At 50.4% G+C, this 21065-nt stretch overlaps 1 protein-coding gene across 2 annotated transcripts in view; it reads right to left on the bottom strand.

Annotated features, from left to right (window-relative positions):
• LOC112267659 (interleukin-1 receptor accessory protein-like 1) overlaps nucleotides 1-21065 on the bottom strand; it is an 810683-nt gene that overhangs the window by 391153 nt on the left and 398465 nt on the right. For both annotated transcript variants that reach the window (XM_042323751.1, XM_042323754.1), the window contains exon 8: nucleotides 18721-18866. In XM_042323751.1, coding sequence (XP_042179685.1) covers nucleotides 18721-18866 — 146 coding nt within the window. The remainder of the gene's footprint in view (nucleotides 1-18720; nucleotides 18867-21065) is intronic.

Raw genomic sequence — 21065 nt, 5'->3', positions numbered from 1 at the left:
AAGAAAGGGAAGGAGGCCTCAGCTGGAGGACAAACAGTTGGTTTAGAGGGGGGTGGGGAGGTAGAGGGAAGAGGAGGTAGAGGATGAGGGGGTGGGGAGGTAGAGGGAAGAGGAGGTAGAGGATGAGGGGGTGGGGAGGTAGAGGGAAGAGGAGGTAGAGGATGAGGGGGTGGGGAGGTAGAGGGAAGAGGAGGTAGAGGATGAGGGGGTGGGGAGGTGGAGGAAGAGAGAAGAGGTAGAGGATGAGGGGGTGGGGAGGTAGAGGGAAGAGGAGGTAGAGGATGAGGGGTGGGGGAGGTAGAGGCTGAGAGGTGATGAGGTAGAGGAAGAGGGAAGAGGGGGTAGAGGATGGGGGTGGGGAGATGGAGGAAGAGGGAAGTGGAGGTAGGGGATGAGGGAGTGGGGAGGTAGAGAAAGAGGGAAGACGAGGTAGAGGATGAGGGGGTGGAGAGGAAGAGGGAAGAGGAAGAAGAGGATGAGGGGTGGGGAGTTAGAGGAAGAGGGAAGAGGAGGTAGAGGATGAGGGGGTGGGGAGGAAGAGGGAAGAGGAGGAAGAGGATGAGGGGTGGGGAGGAAGAGGAAGAGGGAAGAGGAGGTAGGGAATGAGGGGGTGGGGGATATAGGAAGAGGGAAGAGGAGGTAGGGGATGAGGGAGTGGGGAGGTAGAGAAAGAGGGAAGACGAGGTAGAGGATGAGGGGGTGGAGAGGAAGAGGGAAGAGGAAGAAGAGGATGAGGGGTGGGGAGTTAGAGGAAGAGGGAAGAGGAGGTAGAGGATGAGGGGGTGGGGAGGAAGAGGGAAGAGGAGGAAGAGGATGAGGGGTGGGGAGGAAGAGGAAGAGGGAAGAGGAGGTAGGGGATGAGGGGGTGGAGAGGTGGAGGAAGAGGGAAGAGGAGGTAGAGGATGAGGGGGTGGGGAGGAAGAGGTAAGGGGAGGAAGAGGATGAGGGGTGGGGAGGAAGAGGGAAGAGGAGCAAGAGGATGAGGGGGTGGGGAGGAAGAGGAAGAGGGAAGAGGAGGTGGAGGATGGGGGTGGGAAGGAAGAGGGAAGAGGAGGTAGAAGATGAGGGGTGGGGAGGAAGAGGAGATAGAGGATGAGGGTGTAGGGAGGAAGAGGGAAGAAGAGGTAGAGGATGAGGGGGTGGGGAGGAAGAGGGAAGAGGAGTTAGAGGATGAGGGGGTGGGGTGGGGAGGAAGAGGGAAGAGGAGGTAGAGGATGAGGGGGTGGGGAATTAGAGGAAGAGGGAAGAGAAGGTGGAGGATGAGGGGTGGGAAGGAAGAGGGAAGAGTAGGTAGAGGATGAGGGGTGGGGAGGAAGAGGAGATAGAGGATGAGGGGGTGGGGAGGAGGAGGAAGAGGAAGAGGAGATAGAGGATGAGGGGTGGGGAGGAAGAGGAGGTAGAGGATGAGGGGATGGGGAGGTGGTAGGTTGTTGAAGGTTGTGTCTGGACCAGGGGTTATAAAGCAGAGCTAGACGGTTGTTTGGTTCTGGTGACATCACCCTTTATCATGTTGGCTGTCTAGTGGACGGCTTGTGATGTCACCCTTTATCATGTTGGCTGTCTAGTGGATGGCTTGTGACATCACCCTTTATCATGTTGGCTGTCTAGTGGACGGCTTGTGACATTACCCTTTATCATGTTGGCTGTCTGGTGGATGGCTTGTGACATTACCCTTTATCATGTTGGCTGTCTGGTGGATGGCTTGTGACATTACCCTTTATCATGTTGGCTGTCTAGTGGATGGCTTGTGACATTACCCTTTATCATGTTGGCTGTCTGGTGGATGGCTTGTGACGTTACCCTTTATCATGTTGGCTGTCTGGTGGATGGCTTGTGACATTACCCTTTATCATGTTGGCTGTCTAGTGGATGGCTTGTGACATTACCCTTTATCATGTTGGCTGTCTGGTGGATGGCTTGTGACATTACCCTTTATCATGTTGGCTGTCTGGTGATGGCTTGTGACATTACCCTTTATCATGTTGGCTGTCTAGTGGATGGCTTGTGACATTACCCTTTATCATGTTGGCTGTCTAGTGGACGGCTTGTGTCATTACCCTTTATCATGTTGGCTGTCTGGTGGATGGCTTGTGTCATGACGTGGCCCTCTTTGGATATAGCAAGCACCAACTCTCTCTCTCTCACCACCTCTCTCTTCCCCCTATACCCAGGCTCTGTTATCTCAGGTCGTAAATTCCTGGAGGAGACTCTCTCCCTCATGCAGTATAGAGAGAGAAAGGTTCACTGTAGAACAAAGGAACTTATTCTGTCTCACAGAACATGAGAACTGAACAATATCCATGTTTTGGAGAATGTGTAACCGGTCGGTGGAGAATCCAGCTACGACCGGTCCATTTTGTTTAATGTTTGTGACCTCATTGAGAGACAATACAGCCACATTACCATAACTCTGTTTATACAAGAGTCTCCGTTATGAGATTTGCATCTAATTATTATATAAAATGAATGAGTAAAGATGAAACTATTTGTGAACGTATGTATTGTGATTTTAAACTGCTAATGAAAGAGAATCCAATTCCCTTTAAAGTTTCACTAAGTCATTGGCCCGCCCCCGTGAGCACAGACATCGATCTGGCATCATCGGTCAGCCTTTTTACTGTGCCGAATAAAACCCACACCTGGAGAAGCCCACTTCAGACCATGTGTACCTTGAGCATCGAGGGGGCTAAGGTTTGAGTAGAGACCACAAAAACCACAGGATAAGCTAAGGTTGTAATGGTTGCTGAATTCTTAACCATACCATGTGGTTAAACTCGGAGACTATCGATTCGACAGAATAAGAGCAACTCTTTGATACTAATTTCTAGTCTGCAGCTAGAAGTTATGTCGACCTGAAATGCAAAGACCGACAACCACTGAAACATCTATTCTATAAGAACATTTCTGAATGTTACTCTGAAAAACAGCTTCTATCTCAAGGCAATCAGACTGTTAAACAGCCACCACTAACATTGAATGGCTGCTGCCAACACACTGACTCAACTCCAGCCACTTTAAAAATGGGAATTGATGGGAATTGATGTAAAATATATCACTAGCCACTTTAAACAATGCTACTTAATATAATGTTTACATACCCTACATTATTCATCTCATATTTATACGTATATACTGTACTCTATATCATCTACTGCATCTTTATGTAATACATGTATCACTAGCCACTTTAAACTATGCCACTTTGTTTACATACCCTACGTTACTCATCTCATATGTATATACTGTACTCGATACCATCTACTGCATCTTGCCTATGCCGCTCTGTACCATCACTCATTCATATATCTTAATGTACATATTCTTTATCCCTATACACTTGTGTGTGTGTATAAGGTAGTAGTTTTGGAATTAGTTAATTAGTTAGATTACTCGTTGGTTATTACTGCATTGTCGGAACTAGAAGCACAAGCATTTCGCTACACTCGCATTAACATCTGCTAACCATGTGTATGTGACAAATACATTTGATTAGATTTTTGATTTGATTTGAAGTAACCATTCTAACCAAAGACTCCAGGGACGCAGAGAGAATCTCGGATGAACTTTCCAACAGAAAAGGACGATTCCAACAGAAATCCCGACGACACACTGAGAGTAAATATATATATTAATTGCAATTATTCCCAAAAGAGTGAGCATTCCTGTTCAAACGATTAGCATTTCAATTGTTAGAATTATCAACTGTGTAGTGTCTTTTGTCTTTCGCGCCTTTCTCAGTCCCTTTGTCTACCAAGCCACCATACCGGTTTAGCCCACTGGGGCACATTCCCTATCATTTCCTTGTAACCATATCTGCTTTGTTTGTTTGTTGATGCATTTCTGTGATTATTTAGTTAGTAAATAAATTATTAAGAAAATTGATGTATGGATGATTCATAGTGAAGGCTGGGTTCATGCAGATAACCAACAATTTACGATGTTTAGAATGAGACTAACGTGTGGTAAAGAATAATTCATTAATTAGAAGACTTATTGATCAGATATTAAAATATCTGTAGTTATATTAGGAAAATTATAACTTTGTAATCGGAAGATTTTCCTTGGTGCCCCGACTTCCTAGTTAATTACATTTACATGATTAGTTTAATCACGTAATAATAATTACAGAGAATTGACTTGATAAAATAAGTCTTCACGTTAATGATGCCAAAGACACGACACTTGTCACATAACCCTTTATCATGTTGGCTGTCTGGTAGATATCTTGTGTTGTGGTGTTGGGGGACCAGGCCCTGTCTGGTAGATAGCTTGTGTTGTGGTGTTGGGGGATCAGGCCCTGTCTGGTAGATAGCTTGTGTTGTGGTGTTGGGGGATCAGGCCCTGTCTGGTAGATAGCTTTGTTATGGTGTTGTGGTGTTGGGGGTCAGGCCCTGTCTGGTAGATAGCTTTGTTGTGGTGTTGGGGGACCAGGCCCTGTCTGGTAGATAGCTTTGTTGTGGTGTTGGGGGACCAGGCCCTGTCTGGTAAATTGCTTTATTGTGGTGTTTAGTGATCAGGCCCTGTCTGGTAGATAGCTTTGTTATGGTGTTGTGATGTTGAAGGACCAGGGCCTGTCTGGTAGATATCTTGTGTTGTGGGACCAGGCCCTGTCTGGTAGATCGCTTTGTTGTGGTGTTGGGGGACCAGGCCCTGTCTGGTAGATATCTTGTGTTGTGGCGTTGGGGGACCAGGGCCTGTCTGGTAGATAGCTTTGTTATGGTGTTGTGGTGTAGGGGGATCAGGCTCTGTCTGTTAGATATCTTGTGTTGTGGCGTCGGGAGACCAGGGCATGTCTGGTAGATAGCTTTGTTACGGTGTTGTGGTGTTGGGGGATCAGGCCCTGTCTGGTAGATATCTTGTGTTGTGGTGTTGGGGGACCAGGCCCTGTTTGGTAGATAGCTTTGTTGTGGTGTTGGGGGACCAGGCCCTGTCTGGTAGATAGCTTTGTTGTGGTGTTAGGGGACCAGGGCCTGTCTGGTAGATATCTTGTGTTGTGGCGTTGGGGGACAGGGGCCTGTCTGGTAGATAGCTTTGTTGTGGTGTTCGGGGACCAGGCCCTGTCTGGTAGATAGCTTATGTTGTGGTGTTGGGGGATCAGGCCCTGTCTGGTAGATGGCTTGTGTTGTGGTGTTGGGGGATCAGGCCCTGTCTGGTAGATAGCTTGTGTTGTGGTGTTGGGGGATCAGGCCCTGTCTGGTGGATGGCTTGTGTTGTGGTGTTGGGGGATCAGGCCCTGTCTGGTAGATAGCTTGTGTTGTGGTGTTGGGGGATCAGGCCCTGTCTGGTAGATGGCTTGTGTTGTGGTGTTGGGGGATCAGGCCCTGTCTGGTGGATGGCTTGTGTTGTGGTGTTGGGGACCAGGCCCTGTCTGGTAGATAGCTTGTGTTGTGGTGTTGGGGGATCAGGCCCTGTCTGGTAGATAGCTTGTGTTGTGGTGTTGGGGGATCAGGCCCTGTCTGGTAGATATCTTGTGTTGTGGTGTTGGGGATCAGACCCAGTCTGGTGGAGGGCTTGTTTTGTGGTGTTGGGGGACCAGGCCCTGTCTGGTAGATAGCTTGTGTTGTGGTGTTGGGGGATCAGGGCCTGTCTGGTAGATAGCTTTGTTATGGTGTTGTGGTGTTGGGGGATCAGGCCCTGTCTGGTAGATATCTTGTGTTGTGGTGTTGGGGGACCAGGCCCTGTCTGGTAGATAGCTTTGTTGTGGTGTTGGGGGATCAGGCCCTGTCTGGTAGATAGCTTTGTTGTGGTGTTGGGGGACCAGGCCCTGTTTGGTAGATAGCTTTGTTGTGGTGTTGGGGGACCAGGCCCTGTCTGGTAGATAGCTTTGTTGTGGTGTTAGGGGACCAGGGCCTGTCTGGTAGATAGTTTGTTGTGGTGTTGGGGGACCAGGCCCTGTCTGGTAGATAGCTTTGTTGTGGTGTTGGGGGACCAGTCCCTGTCTGGTAGATATATTGTGTTGTGGTGTGGGGGACCAGTCCCTGTCTGTTAGGTAGCTTTGTTGTGGTGTTGGGGGACCAGGCCCTGTCTGGTAGATAGCTTTGTTGTGGTGTTGGGGAACCAGGCCCTGTCTGGTAGATATCATGTGGTGTGGCGTTGGGGGACCAGGGCCTGTCTGGTAGATAGCTTTGTTATGGTGTTGTGGTGTTGGGGGATCAGGCTCTGTCTGTTAGATATCTTGCCTTGTGGCGTCGGGAGACCAGGGCATGTCTGGTAGATAGCTTTGTTATGGTGTTGTGGTGTTGGGGGATCAGGCCCTGTCTGGTAGATATCTTGTGTTGTGGTGTTGGGGGACCAGGCCCTGTCTGGTAGATAGCTTTGTTGTGGTGTTGGGGGATCAGGCCCTGTCTGGTAGATAGCTTTGTTGTGGTGTTGGGGGACCAGGGCCTGTCTGGTAGATAGCTTTGCTGTGGTGTTGGGGGATCAGGCCCTGTCTGGTAGATAGCTTGTGTTGTGGTGTTGGGGATCAGGCCCTGTCTGGTGGATGGCTTGTGTTGTGGTGTTGGGGGATCAGGCCCTGTCTGGTAGATAGCTTGTGTTGTGGTGTTGGGGGATCAGGCCCTGTCTGGTAGATGGCTTGTGTTGTGGTGTTGGGGGATCAGGCCCTGTCTGGTGGATGGCTTGTGTTGTGGTGTTGGGGGATCAGGCCCTGTCTGGTAGATAGCTTGTGTTGTGGTGTTGGGGGATCAGGCCCTGTCTGGTAGATGGCTTGTGTTGTGGTGTTGGGGGACCAGGCCCTGTCTGGTAGATAGCTTGTGTTGTGGTGTTGGGGGATCAGGCCCTGTCTGGTAGATGGCTTGTGTTGTGGTGTTGGGGGATCAGGCCCTGTCTGGTAGATAGCTTGTGTTGTGGTGTTGGGGGATCAGGCCCTGTCTGGTGGATGGCTTGTGTTGTGGTGTTGGGGGATCAGGCCCTGTCTGGTAGATGGCTTGTGTTGTGGTGTTGGGGGATCAGGCCCTGTCTGGTGGATGGCTTGTGTTGTGGTGTTGGGGGATCAGGCCCTGTCTGGTAGATAGCTTGTGTTGTGGTGTTGGGGGATCAGGCCCTGTCTGGTAGATGGCTTGTGTTGTGGTGTTGGGGGACCAGGCCCTGTCTGGTAGATAGCTTGTGTTGTGGTGTTGGGGGATCAGGCCCTGTCTGGTAGATGGCTTGTGTTGTGGTGTTGGGGGATCAGGCCCTGTCTGGTAGATAGCTTGTGTTGTGGTGTTGGGGGATCAGGCCCTGTCTGGTGGATGGCTTGTGTTGTGGTGTTGGGGGATCAGGCCCTGTCTGGTAGATAGATTGTGTTGTGGTGTTGGGGACCAGGCCCTGTCTGGTAGATAGCTTTGTTGTGGTGTTGGGGGATCAGGCCCTGTCTGGTAGATAGCTTTGTTGTGGTGTTGGGGGACCAGGCCCTGTTTGGTAGATAGCTTTGTTGTGGTGTTGGGGGACCAGGCCCTGTCTGGTAGATAGCTTTGTTGTGGTGTTAGGGGACCAGGGCCTGTCTGGTAGATAGTTTGTTGTGGTGTTGGGGGACCAGGCCCTGTCTGGTAGATAGCTTTGTTGTGGTGTTGGGGGACCAGGCCCTGTCTGGTAGATATATTGTGTTGTGGTGTGGGGGGACCAGGGCCTGTCTGGTAGATAGCTTTGCTGTGGTGTTGGGGGATCAGGCCCTATCTGGTAGATAGCTTTGTTGTGGTGTTGGGGGACCAGAACCTGTTTGGTAGATAGCTTTGTTGAGGTGTTGGGGGACCAGGGCCTGTCTGGTAGATAGCTTTGCTGTGGTGTTGGGGGATCAGGCCCTGTCTGGTAGATAGCTTGTGTTGTGGTGTTGGGGGATCAGGCCCTGTCTGGTAGATAGCTTGTGTTGTGGTGTTGGGGATCAGGCCCTGTCTGGTAGATGGCTTGTGTTGTGGTGTTGGGGGATCAGGCCCTGTCTGGTGGATGGCTTGTGTTGTGGTGTTGGGGGATCAGACCCAGTCTGGTGGAGGGCTTGTTTTGTGGTGTTGGGTGACCAGGCCCTGTCTGGTAGATAGCTTTGTTGTGGTGTTGGGGGATCAGGCCCTGTCTGGTAGATAGCTTTGTTGTGGTGTTGGGGGACCAGGCCCTGTTTGGTAGATAGCTTTGTTGTGGTGTTGGGGGACCAGGCCCTGTCTGGTAGATAGCTTTGTTGTGGTGTTAGGGGACCAGGGCCTGTCTGGTAGATAGTTTGTTGTGGTGTTGGGGGACCAGGCCCTGTCTGGTAGATAGCTTTGTTGTGGTGTTGGGGGACCAGGCCCTGTCTGGTAGATATATTGTGTTGTGGTGTGGGGGACCAGTCCCTGTCTGTTAGGTAGCTTTGTTGTGGTGTTGGGGGATCAGACCCAGTCTGGTGGAGGGCTTGTTTTGTGGTGTTGGGGGACCAGGCCCTGTCTGGTAGATAGCTTGTGTTGTGGTGTTAGGGGACCAGGGCCTGTCTGGTGGATGGCTTGTGTTGTGGTGTTGGGGGATCAGGCCCTGTCTGGTAGATAGATTGTGTTGTGGTGTTGGGGGACCAGGCCCTGTCTGATAGATAGCTTTGTTGTGGTGTTGGGGGATCAGGCCCTGTCTGGTAGATAGCTTTGTTGTGGTGTTGGGGGACCAGGCCCTGTTTGGTAGATAGCTTTGTTGTGGTGTTGGGGGACCAGGCCCTGTCTGGTAGATAGTTTGTTGTGGTGTTGGGGGGGCCTGTCAGGCCCTGTCTGGTAGACAGCTTTGTTGTGGTGTTGGGGACCAGGCCCTGTCTGGTAGATATATTGTGTTGTGGTGTGGGGGACCAGTCCCTGTCTGTTAGGTAGCTTTGTTGTGGTGTTGGGGACCAGGCCCTTTCTGGTAGATAGCTTTGTTGTGGTGTTGGGGAACCAGGCCCTGTCTGGTAGATATCATGTGGTGTGGCGTTGGGGGACCAGGGCCTGTCTGGTAGATAGCTTTGTTATGGTGTTGTGGTGTTGGGGGATCAGGCTCTGTCTGTTAGATATCTTGCCTTGTGGCGTCGGGAGACCAGGGCATGTCTGGTAGATAGCTTGTGTTGTGGTGTTGGGGGGATCAGGCCCTGTCTGGTAGATGGCTTGTGTTGTGGTGTTGGGGGATCAGGCCCTGTCTGGTAGATAGCTTGTGTTGTGGTGTTGGGGATCAGGCCCTGTCTGGTGGATGGCTTGTGTTGTGGTGTTGGGGGATCAGGCCCTGTCTGGTAGATAGATTGTGTTGTGGTGTTGGGGACCAGGCCCTGTCTGGTAGATAGCTTTGTTGTGGTGTTGGGGGATCAGGCCCTGTCTGGTAGATAGCTTTGTTGTGGTGTTGGGGACCAGGCCCTGTTTGGTAGATAGCTTTGTTGTGGTGTTGGGGGACCAGGCCCTGTCTGGTAGATAGCTTTGTTGTGGTGTTAGGGGACCAGGGCCTGTCTGGTAGATAGTTTGTTGTGGTGTTGGGGGACCAGGCCCTGTCTGGTAGATAGCTTTGTTGTGGTGTTGGGGACCAGGCCCTGTCTGGTAGATATATTGTGTTGTGGTGTGGGGGGACCAGGGCCTGTCTGGTAGATAGCTTTGCTGTGGTGTTGGCGGACCAGAACCTGTTTGGTAGATAGCTTTGTTGAGGTGTTGGGGGACCAGGGCCTGTCTGGTAGATAGATTGTGTTGTGGTGTTGGGGGACCAGGCCCTGTCTGGTAGATACCTTTGTCGTGGTGTTGGGGATCAGGCCCTGTCTGGTAGATAGCTTTGTTGTAGTGTTGGGGACCAGGCCCTGTTTGGTAGATAGCTTTGTTGTGGTGTTGGGGGACCAGGCCCTGTCTGGTAGATATCTTTGTTGTGGTGTTAGGGGACCAGGGCCTGTCTGGTAGATAGTTTGTTGTGGTGTTGGGGGACCAGGCCCTGTCTGGTAGATAGCTTTGTTGTGGTGTTGGGGGACCAGGCCCTGTCTGGTAGATATATTGTGTTGTGGTGTGGGGGACCAGGGCCTGTCTGGTAGATAGCTTTGCTGTGGTGTTGGGGGATCAGGCCCTATCTGGTAGATAGCTTTGTTGTGGTGTTGGGGGACCAGAACCTGTTTGGTAGATAGCTTTGTTGAGGTGTTGGGGGACCAGTCCCTGTCTGTTAGATAGCTTTGTTGTGGTGTTGGGGACCAGGCGCTGTCTGGTAGATAGCTTTGTTGTGGTGTTGGGGAACCAGGCCCTGTCTGGTAGATATCATGTGGTGTGGCGTTGGGGACCAGGACCTGTCTGGTAGATAGCTTTGTTGTGGTGTTGGGGGATCAAGCCCTGTCTGGTAGATAGCTTTGTTATGGTGTTGTGGTGTTGGGGTCAGGCCCTGTCTGGTAGATAGCTTTGTTGTGGTGTTGGGGGACCAGGCCCTGTCTGGTAGATAGCTTTGTTGTGGTGTTGGGGGACCAGGCCATGTCTGGTAAATTGCTTTGTTGTGGTGTTTAGTGATCAGGCCCTGTCTGGTAGATAGCTTTGTTATGGTGTTGTGGTGTTGGGGACCAGGGCCTGTCTGGTAGATATCTTGTGTTGTGGGACCAGGCCCTGTCTGGTAGGTCCTTTGTTGTGGTGTTGGGGACCAGGCCCTGTCTGGTAGATATCTTGTGTTGTGTTGGGGGACCAGGGCCTGTCTGGTAGATAGCTTTGTTATGGTGTTGTGGTTGGGGATCAGGCTCTGTCTGTTAGATATCTTGTGTTGTGGCGTCGGGAGACCAGGGCATGTCTGGTAGATAGCTTTGTTATGGTGTTGTGGTGTTGGGGGATCAGGCCCTGTCTGGTAGATATCTTGTGTTGTGGTGTTGGGGACCAGGCCCTGTTTGGTAGATAGCTTTGTTGTGGTGTTGGGGGACCAGGCCCTGTCTGGTAGATAGCTTTGTTGTGGTGTTAGGGGACAAGGGCCTGTCTGGTAGATAGCTTTGTTGTGGTGTTGGGGACCAGGGCCTGTCTGGTAGATAGCTTTGTTATGGTGTTGTGGTGTTGGGGGACCAGGCCCTGTCTGGTAGATATCTTGTGTTGTGGTGTTGGGGATGAGGCCCTGTCTGGTGGATATCTTGTGTTGTGGTGTTGGGGGATCAGGCCCTGTCTGGTGGATGGCTTTTGTTGTGGTGTTGGGGGAACAAGCCCTGTCTGGTGGATGGCTTGTGTTGTGGTGTTGGGGATCAGGCCCTGTCTGGTAGATGGCTTGTGTTGTGGTGTTGGGGGACCAGGCCCTGTCTGGTAGATAGCTTGTGTTGTGGTGTTGGGGGATCAGGCCCTGTCTGGTGGATGGCTTGTGTTGTGGTGTTTGGGGACCAGGCCCTGTCTGGTAGATAGCTTGTGTTGTGGTGTTGGGGGATCAGGCCCTGTCTGGTAGATAGGTTGTGTTGTGGTGTTGAGGGATCAGGCCCTGTCTGGTAGATAGCGTGTGTTTTGGTGTTGGGGGATCAGGCCCTGTTTGGTAGATAGCTTGTTGTGGTGTTGGGGGATCAGGCCCTGTCTGGTGGATATATTGTGTTGTAGTGTTGGGGATCAGCCCCTGTCTGCTAGGTATCTTTGTTGTGATGTTGGGTGATCAGGCCCTGTCTGGTGGATATATTGTTTTGTGGCGTTGGGGAACCAGGGCCTGTCTGGTAGATAGCTTGTGTTGTGGTGTTGGGGGATCAGGCCCTGTCTGGTAGATAGCTTGTGTTGTGGTGTTGGGGGATCAGGCCCTGTCTGGTAGATAGCTTGTGTTGTGGTGTTGGGGATCAGGCCCTGTCTGGTAGATAGCTTTGTTGTGGTGTTGGGGGATAAGGCCCTGTCTGGTAGATAGCGTTGTTGTGGTGTTGGGGAACCAGGCCCTGTTTGGTAGATAGCTTTGTTGGGGTGTTGGGGACCAGGCCCTGTCTGGTAGATATCTTGTGTTGTGGTGTTGGGGGACCAGGGCCTGTCTGGTAGATAGCTTTGTTGTGGTGTTGGGGGACCAGGGCCTGTCTGGTAGATAGCTTTGTTGTGGTGTTGGGGGACCAGGCCCTGTCTGGTAGATAGCTTGTGTTGTGGTGTTAGGGGACCAGGGCCTGTCTGGTGGATGGCTTGTGTTGTGGTGTTGGGGGATCAGGCCCTGTCTGGTAGATAGATTGTGTTGTGGTGTTGGGGACCAGGCCCTGTCTGATAGATAGCTTTGTTGTGGTGTTGGGGGATCAGGCCCTGTCTGGTAGATAGCTTTGTTGTGGTGTTGGGGGACCAGGCCCTGTTTGGTAGATAGCTTTGTTGTGGTGTTGGGGGACCAGGCCCTGTCTGGTAGATAGCTTTGTTGTGGTGTTAGGGGACCAGGGCCTGTCTGGTAGATAGTTTGTTGTGGTGTTGGGGACCAGGCCCTGTCTGGTAGACAGCTTTGTTGTGGTGTTGGGGGACCAGGCCCTGTCTGGTAGATATATTGTGTTGTGGTGTGGGGGGACCAGTCCCTGTCTGTTAGGTAGCTTTGTTGTGGTGTTGGGGGACCAGGCCCTTTCTGGTAGATAGCTTTGTCGTGGTGTTGGGGAACCAGGCCCTGTCTGGTAGATATCATGTGGTGTGGCGTTGGGGGACCAGGGCCTGTCTGGTAGATAGCTTTGTTATGGTGTTGTGGTGTTGGGGGATCAGGCTCTGTCTGTTAGATATCTTGTGTTGTGGCGTCGGGAGACCAGGGCATGTCTGGTAGATAGCTTGTGTTGTGGTGTTGGGGGACCAGGCCCTGTTTGGTAGATAGCTTTGTTGTGGTGTTGGGGGACCAGGCCCTGTCTGGTAGATAGCTTTGTTGTGGTGTTAGGGGACAAGGGCCTGTCTGGTAGATAGCTTTGTTGTGGTGTTGGGGGACCAGGGCCTGTCTGGTAGATAGCTTTGTTATGGTGTTGTGGTGTTGGGGACCAGGCCCTGTCTGGTAGATATCTTGTGTTGTGGTGTTGGGGGATGAGGCCCTGTCTGGTGGATATCTTGTGTTGTGGTGTTGGGGGATCAGGCCCTGTCTGGTGGATGGCTTGTGTTGTGGTGTTGGGGGAACAAGCCCTGTCTGGTGGATGGCTTGTGTTGTGGTGTTGGGGATCAGGCCCTGTCTGGTAGATGGCTTGTGTTGTGGTGTTGGGGGACCAGGCCCTGTCTGGTAGATAGCTTGTGTTGTGGTGTTGGGGGATCAGGCCCTGTCTGGTGGATGGCTTGTGTTGTGGTGTTTGGGGACCAGGCCCTGTCTGGTAGATAGCTTGTGTTGTGGTGTTGGGGGATCAGGCCCTGTCTGGTAGATAGGTTGTGTTGTGGTGTTGAGGGATCAGGCCCTGTCTGGTAGATAGCGTGTGTTTTGGTGTTGGGGGATCAGGCCCTGTTTGGTAGATAGCTTTGTTGTGGTGTTGGGGGATCAGGCCCTGTCTGGTGGATATATTGTGTTGTAGTGTTGGGGGATCAGCCCCTGTCTGCTAGGTATCTTTGTTGTGATGTTGGGTGATCAGGCCCTGTCTGGTGGATATATTGTTTTGTGGCGTTGGGGGACCAGGGCCTGTCTGGTAGATAGCTTGTGTTGTGGTGTTGGGGGATCAGGCCCTGTCTGGTAGATAGCTTGTGTTGTGGTGTTGGGGGATCAGGCCCTGTCTGGTGGATGGCTTGTGTTGTGGTGTTGGGGGACCAGGCCCTGTCTGGTAGATAGCTTTGTTGTGGTGTTGGGGGATAAGGCCCTGTCTGGTAGATAGCGTTGTTGTTGTTGGTGTTGGGGGACCAGGCCCTGTCTGGTAGATATCTTGTGTTGTGGTGTTGGGGGACCAGGGCCTGTCTGGTAGATAGCTTTGTTGTGGTGTTGGGGGACCAGGGCCTGTCTGGTAGATAGCTTTGTTGTGGTGTTGGGGACCAGGGCCTGTCTGGTAGATAGCTTTGCTGTGGTGTTGGGGGATCAGGCCCTGTCTGGTAGATAGCTTGTGTTGTGGTGTTGGGGGATCAGGCCCTGTCTGGTGGATGGCTTGTGTTGTGGTGTTGGGGGACCAGGCCCTGTCTGGTAGATAGCTTGTGTTGTGGTGTTGGGGGATCAGGCCCTGTCTGGTAGATAGCTTGTGTTGTGGTGTTGGGGGATCAGGCCCTGTCTGGTGGATGGCTTGTGTTGTGGTGTTGGGGGACCAGGCCCTGTCTGGTAGATAGCTTGTGTTGTGGTGTTGGGGGACCAGGCCCTGTCTGGTGGATGGCTTGTGTTGTGGTGTTGGGGACCAGGCCCTGTCTGGTAGATATCTTGTGTTGTGGTGTTGGGGGATCAGGCCCTGTCTGGTAGATAGCTTGTGTTGTGGTGTTGGGGGATCAGGCCCTGTCTGGTGGATGGCTTGTGTTGTGGTGTTGGGAGACCAGGCCCTGTCTGGTAGATAGCTTGTGTTGTGGTGTTGGGGGATCAGGCCCTGTCTGGTAGATGGCTTGTGTTGTGGTGTTGGGGGATCAGGCCCTGTCTGGTGGATGGCTTGTGTTGTGGTGTTGGGGGATCAGGCCCTGTCTGGTAGATAGCTTGTGTTGTGGTATTGGGGGACCAGGCCCTGTCTGGTGGATGGCTTGTGTTGTGGTGTTGGGGGATCAGGCCCTGTCTGGTGGATGGCTTGTGTTGTGGCGTTGGGGGACCAGGGCCTGTCTGGTAGATAGCTTTGTTATGGTGTTGTGGTGTTAGGGGATCAGGCCCTGTCTGGTGGATGGCTTGTGTTGTGGTGTTGGGGGACTATGCCCTGTCTGGTAGATAGCTTTGTTGTGGTGTTGGGGGACCAGGCCCTGTCTGGTAGATAGCTTTGTTGTGGTGTTGGGGGACCAGGCCCTGTCTGGTAAATTGCTTTATTGTGGTGTTTAGTGATCAGGCCCTGTCTGGTAGATAGCTTTGTTATGGTGTTGTGGTGTTGGGGGACCAGGGCCTGTCTGGTAGATATCTTGTGTTGTGGTGTTGGGGGACCAGGCCCTGTCTGGTAGATCGCTTTGTTGTGGTGTTGGGGGACCAGGCCCTGTCTGCTAGATATCTTGTGTTGTGGTGTTTGGTGGCCAAGCCATGCCTGGTAGATAGCTTTGTTGTGGTGTTGGGGGACCAGACCTTGTCTGGTAGATAGCTTTGCTGTGGTGTTGGGGGATCAGGCCCTGTCTGGTAGATAGCTTTGTTGTGGTGTTGGGGGATCAGGCCCTGTCTGGTAGATAATATGTGTTGTGGTGTTGGGGGACCAGGCCCTGTCTGGTAGATAGCTTTGTTGTGGTGTTGGGGGATCAGGCCTGTCTGGTAGGTTTCTTTGTTGTGGTGTTGGGTGATCAGGCCCTGTCTGGTAGATAGCTTTGTTGTGGTGTTGGGGGATCAGGCCTCTCTGGTAGGTATCTTTGTTGTGGTGTTGGGTGATCAGGCCCAGTCTGATGGATATATTGTGTTCTAAACCTTCAAGCTGCATACTGGACCCTATTCCTGGCAGCAGGGTAACCTAGTGGTTAGAGTGTTGGACTAGTAACCGGAAGGTTGCGAGTTCAAACCCCTGAGCTGACAAGGTACAAATCTGTCGTTCTGCCCCTGAACAGGCAGTTAACCCACTGTTCCTAGGCCGTCATTAAAAATAAGAATTTGTTCTTAACTGACTTGCCTAGTTAAATAAAGGTAAAATAAATAAAAAAAAGTGGCAGTAATAAAGACTCTCTTGAAAAAGCCAAACCTTGACCCAGAAAATATAAACAACTATTGGCCTATATCAAATCTTCCATTCCTCTCAAAATTTTTAGAAAAGGCTGTTGCGCAGCAACTCACTGCCTTCCGGAATGCTTCAGTCTGGTTTTAGACCCCATCATAGCACTGAGACTGCACTTGTGAAGGTGGTAAATGACCTTTTAATGGCATCAGACTGAGGCTCTGCATCTGTCCTCGTGCTCCTAGACCCTAGTGCTGCTTTTGATACCATCAATCACCACATTCTTTTGGAGAGATTGGAAACCCAAATTGGTCTACACGGACAAGTTCTGGCCTGGTTTAGATGTTATCTGTCGGAAAGATATCAGTTTGTCTCTGTGAATGGTTTGTCCTCTGACAAATCAACTGTAAATGTCGGTGTTCCTCAAGGTTCCGTTTTAGGACCACTATTGTTTTCACTATATATTTGACCTCTCGGGGATGTCATTCGAAAACATAATGTTAACTTTCACTGCTATGCGGATGACACACAAGCTGTACATTTCAATGAAACATGGTGAAGCATGGTGAAGCCCCAAAATTGCCCTCGCTAGAAGCATGTGTTTCAGACATAAGGAAGTGGATGGCTTCAAACTTTCTACTTTTAAACTCGGACAAAACAGAGATGCTTGTTCTAGGTCCCAAGAAACAAAGAGATCTTCTGTTGAATCTGACAATTAATCTTAATGGTTGTACAGTTGACCCTGATCTCTCTTTTGAAGAACATATTAAGACGGTTTCAAGGACAGCTTTTTACCATCTACGTAACATTGCAAAAATCAGAAACTTTCTGTCCAAAAATGATGCAGAAAAATTAATCCATGCTTTTGTCACTTCTAGATTAGACTACTGCAATGCTCAACTTTCCGGATACCCGGATAAAGCACTAAATAAACTTCAGTTAGTGCTAAATACGGCTGCTAGAATCCTGACTAGAACCAAAAAAATTGATCATATTACTCCAGTGCTAGCCTCCCTACACTGGCTTCCTGTCAAGGCAAGGGCTGATTTCAAGGTTTTACTGCTAACCTACAAAGCATTACATGGGCTTGCTCCTACCTATCTCTCTGTTTTGGTCCTGCTGTACATACCTACACGTACGCTACGGTCACAAGACGCAAGCCTCCTAATTGTCCCTAGAATTTCTAAGCAAACAGTTGGAGGCAGGGCTTTCTCCTATAGAGCTCCATTTTTATGGAATGGTCTGCCTACCCATGTGAGAGACATAAACTCGGTCTCAACCTTTAAGTCTTTACTGAAGACTCATCTCTTCAGTGGGTCATATGATTGAGTGTAGTCTGGCCCAAGAGTGAGAAGATGAACGGAAAGGCTCTGGAGCAACGAACCGCCTTTGCTGTCTCTGCCTGGCCAGTTCCCCTCTTTCCACTGGGATTCTCTGCCTCTAACCCCATTACAGGGGCTGAGTCACTGGCTTACTAGGGCTCTTTCATACCGTCCCTAGGAGGGGTGCGTCACTTGAGTGGGTTGAGTCACTGATGTGAACTTCCTGTCTGGGTTGGCGCCCCCCTTGGGTTGTGCCGTGGCGGAGAACTTTGTGGGCTATACTCGGCCTTGTCTCAGGATGGTAAGTTGGTGGTTGAAGATATCCCTCTAGTGGTGTGGGGGCTGTGCTTTGGCAAAGTGGGTGGGGTTATATCCTTCCTGTTTGGCCCTGTCCGGGGGTGTCCTCGGATGGAGCCACAGTGTCTCCTGACCCCTCCTGTCTCAGCCTCCAGTATTTATGCTGCAGTAGTTTATGTGTCGGGGGGCTAGGGTCAGTTTGTTATATCTGGAGTACTTCTCCTGTCCTATCCGGTGTCCTGTGTGAATTTAAGTATGCTCTCTCTAATTCTCTCTTTTTCTCTTTCTTTCTCTCTCTCGGAGGACCTGAGCCCTAGGACCATGCCTCAGGACTACCTGACATGATGACTCCTTGCTGTCCCCAGTCCACCTGGCCGTGGTGCTGATCCAGTTTCAACTGTTCTGCCTATGATTATTATTATTTGACCATGCTGGTCATTTATGAACATTTGAACATCTTGGCCATGTTCTGGTACAATCTCCACCCGGCACAGCCAGAAGAGGACTGGCCACCCCACATAGCCTGGTTCCTCTCTAGGTTTCTTCCTAGGTTTTGGCCTTTCTAGGGAGTTTTTCCTAGCCACCGTGCTTTTACACCTGCATTGCTTGCTGTTTGGGGTTTTAGGCTGGGTTTCTGTACAGCACTTTGAGATATCAGCTGATGTACGAAGGGATATATAAATACATTTGATTTGATTTGATTTGTTGTAGTGTTGGGGGATCAGGCCCTGTCTGGTAGGTATCTTTGTTGTGGTGTTGGATGATCAGGCCCTGTCTGGTGGATATATTGTGTTGTAGTGTTGTGGTGTTGGGGCCCAGGCCCTGTCTGGTAGATATATTGTGTTGTGGTGTTGGGGGATCAGGCCCTGTCTGGTAGATAGCTTTGTTGTAGTGTTGGGGGACCAGGGCCTGTCTGGTAGATAGCTTTGCTGTGGTGTTGGGGGATCAGGCCTTGTCTGGTGGATATCTTGTGTTATGGTGTTCTGGGATCAGGCCTTGTCTGGTGGATATCTTGTGTTATGGTGTTCTGGGATCAGGCCCTGTCTAGTAGATAGCTTTGTTGTGGTGTTAGGGGATCAGGCCTTGTCTGGTGGATATCTTGTGTTGTGGTGTTGTGAGATTGGGCCGTGCTCTGGAATGAGGCTAATGCTGTCACCATGGTGATGGACGGAGATGCATTGAGTCCAGGCCCTGCTCTGGTAGACGTTAGTCAGCCAATGGGCTCTGACCACCAAGATTTGAAAGGATGCAACATGTCTAGAAAAACAGACAGAGATGAACACGGTCCCTCTGCTGCTTCTCTGAATTGGCAACAAGATAACAGCTGTCTATCTGTCGGTCTCTAGCCCTGAAAACACATTTCAATGTTTGACGTTGATGTGACATTAAGCAGGTATCTAAAAAGTGAAACAGACAGAATGACCTTCAGAAAATTATGGTTTTAAGTGAAACTCAGCTTTCTTTGGCAATATCTTCTCCAAACCAACTCTCGGTACACTGCTGTCGTGTGTGTGTGTGTGTGACTGTGTGTCCTACCTCTCTTTGTGAGCTGGATGTTGGCCTGACGTCTGCCGTTGCCATTCTCCACGAAGCAGGAGTAGTTCCCCAGATCAGCCTCTTCCACCGAGTCAATGGTCAAGGTGATCGACACCTCCTGCTCTCCCAGGTGCTCCCGGATAAGCCTGCAGAGAAGAAAATAGAAGAGGAGAAGCGAATAAGAGAGGAGAGAAGCAGAGAGGAGAGGAGAAGAGAGAAGAGAGGAGAGGAGAAGAGAGAAGGGAGAAGAGAGGAGGGAGAACAGAGAAGAGAAAGTCTCTGTGATGATTCTGTCTGTGATTGATTGACAATTACCAAGCATTATCCCCCTCACTGTGACTTGATTACCCAGGAGGGCTGGCTTGGGGGGCAGATTAGCGAGGATGCTAATTACACTGGAGATGTGACTTGACATGAATTGGCCTTGATACAGATTGTGGACAGAATAGCAGTAAAAGCATCACCACAAGTGATGGTACACTTTACAAACCATAGATGACCGTAATACCACAAAGACAGCATACATTAAAAACTTGAAGTGGTTAGTCATCATTTCCACAGACTTTACAGTCATTTCATTGAAAGTCAACAGCATTGTTTCAGCTCGCACAGTGTTGTAAGATAACTAGATAAATAATGAGGTTGAAAAAGTCTCTTCTTATAGCGGCATGCTGCTATGGAAACGGAGGAACGGCAGAGAAAAACAATATGAGTTAAAAAGTAAAGGAATCTCTCCTGCTAGGCACACACAGAGCAGGCGGAACAAATGGAAAAATAATGATCTCTATTCTTTAGTGTTTACAGATATCGGCCGCCATTCTGTCTCTTTTATGACACTGAGCCTAATAATGCGAAAAGACAACTGTACTAATGTCACTTGCTGTTGTTCTCCTCCCCCTTGGGGACACTTGAATGTGGTTCAGAACAATCAATCCCATTTCTCCTCTTCAGCATGTCGGGGAAGGATGGGGAAGTACATCAGGTCAATTACACAGTGCAGTACAGATGGTGGAAGTGGAAGGCAGACTGACATGGGGAATCTAGTATTTACAGTTGTGGTAATGCTCTTAGCTTTCCAACACCCAACTGCTTCTAACTGAAGCACCATGAAGGATCCATGAAGGAGATCAGGTGGCAAGACCTGTTGGAGTAGGGGAGGAGAAGGTGGAGGAGGGTGTGTGGGAGAGGTGGAGGAAGGGGAGAGGAGGAGGTGAGGAGGTTGGTGGGAGGAGTGGAAGGAAGTGGAGAGGAGGTGGAGGAGGGGAGAGGAAGAGGTGTCAGGAGGGGGAGAGGAAGAGGTGGAGGAAGGGGGAGGAGGAGGTGAGAAGGGGGAGGAGGTTGGTGGAAGGAGGGGGAGGAAGTGGAGAGGAGGTAGAGGAGGGGAGAGGAGGAGGTGGGAGGAGGAAATGGCAGAAGGCGTTGGAAGAAGTGGAGAGGAGGTGGGAGTAGGGAGGAGGAAGGCGGGAGGAGTTTGTTAGGGAGACAGAGAAGGGACAATGATGTTCAACAGACTATATAGTAGACTAGATACAGAGACTGACGTGGAGACGTTCAACAGACTATACAGTAGACTAGATACAGAGACTGACGTGAAGACGTTCAACAGACTATATAGTAGACTAGATACAGAGGCTGACGTGGAGACGTTCAACAGACTATATAGTAGACTAGATACAGAGACTGACGTGGAGACGTTCAACAGACTATATAGTAGACTAGATACAGAGGCTGACGTGGAGACGTTCAACAGACTATATAGTAGACTAGATACAGAGGCTGACGTGGAGACGTTCAACAGACTATATAGTAGACTAGATACAGAGACTGACGTGGAGACGTTCAACAGACTATACAGTAGACTAGATACAGAGGCTGACGTGGAGACGTTCAACAGACTATATAGTAGACTAGATACAGAGACTGACGTGGAGACGTTCAACAGACTATATAGTAGACTAGATACAGAGGCTGACGTGGAGACGTTCAACAGACTATATAGTAGACTAGATACAGAGACTGACGTGGAGACGTTCAACAGACTATACAGTAGACTAGATACAGAGGCTGACGTGGAGACGTTCAACAGACTATATAGTAGACTAGATTAATGGTTGTACAGTCGTCTCAAATAAAACTGTGAAGGACCTCGGCGTTACTCTGGACCCTGATCTCTCTTTTGAAGAACATATCAAGACCATTTCAAAGACAGCTTTTTTCCATCTACTTAACATTGCAAAAATCAGAATCTTTCTGTCCAAAAATGATGCAGAAAAATTAATCCATGCTTTTGTCACTTATAGGTTAGACTACTGCAATGCTCTACTTTCCGGCTACCCGGATAAAGC

The sequence above is a fragment of the Oncorhynchus tshawytscha genome, linkage group LG07 (assembly GCF_018296145.1).
Source record: "Oncorhynchus tshawytscha isolate Ot180627B linkage group LG07, Otsh_v2.0, whole genome shotgun sequence".
Lineage (NCBI taxonomy): Eukaryota > Metazoa > Chordata > Actinopteri > Salmoniformes > Salmonidae > Oncorhynchus > Oncorhynchus tshawytscha.
The sequence above is the reverse complement of the archived record's forward strand: the minus strand, read 5'-3'. Positions and strand labels throughout refer to the sequence as shown.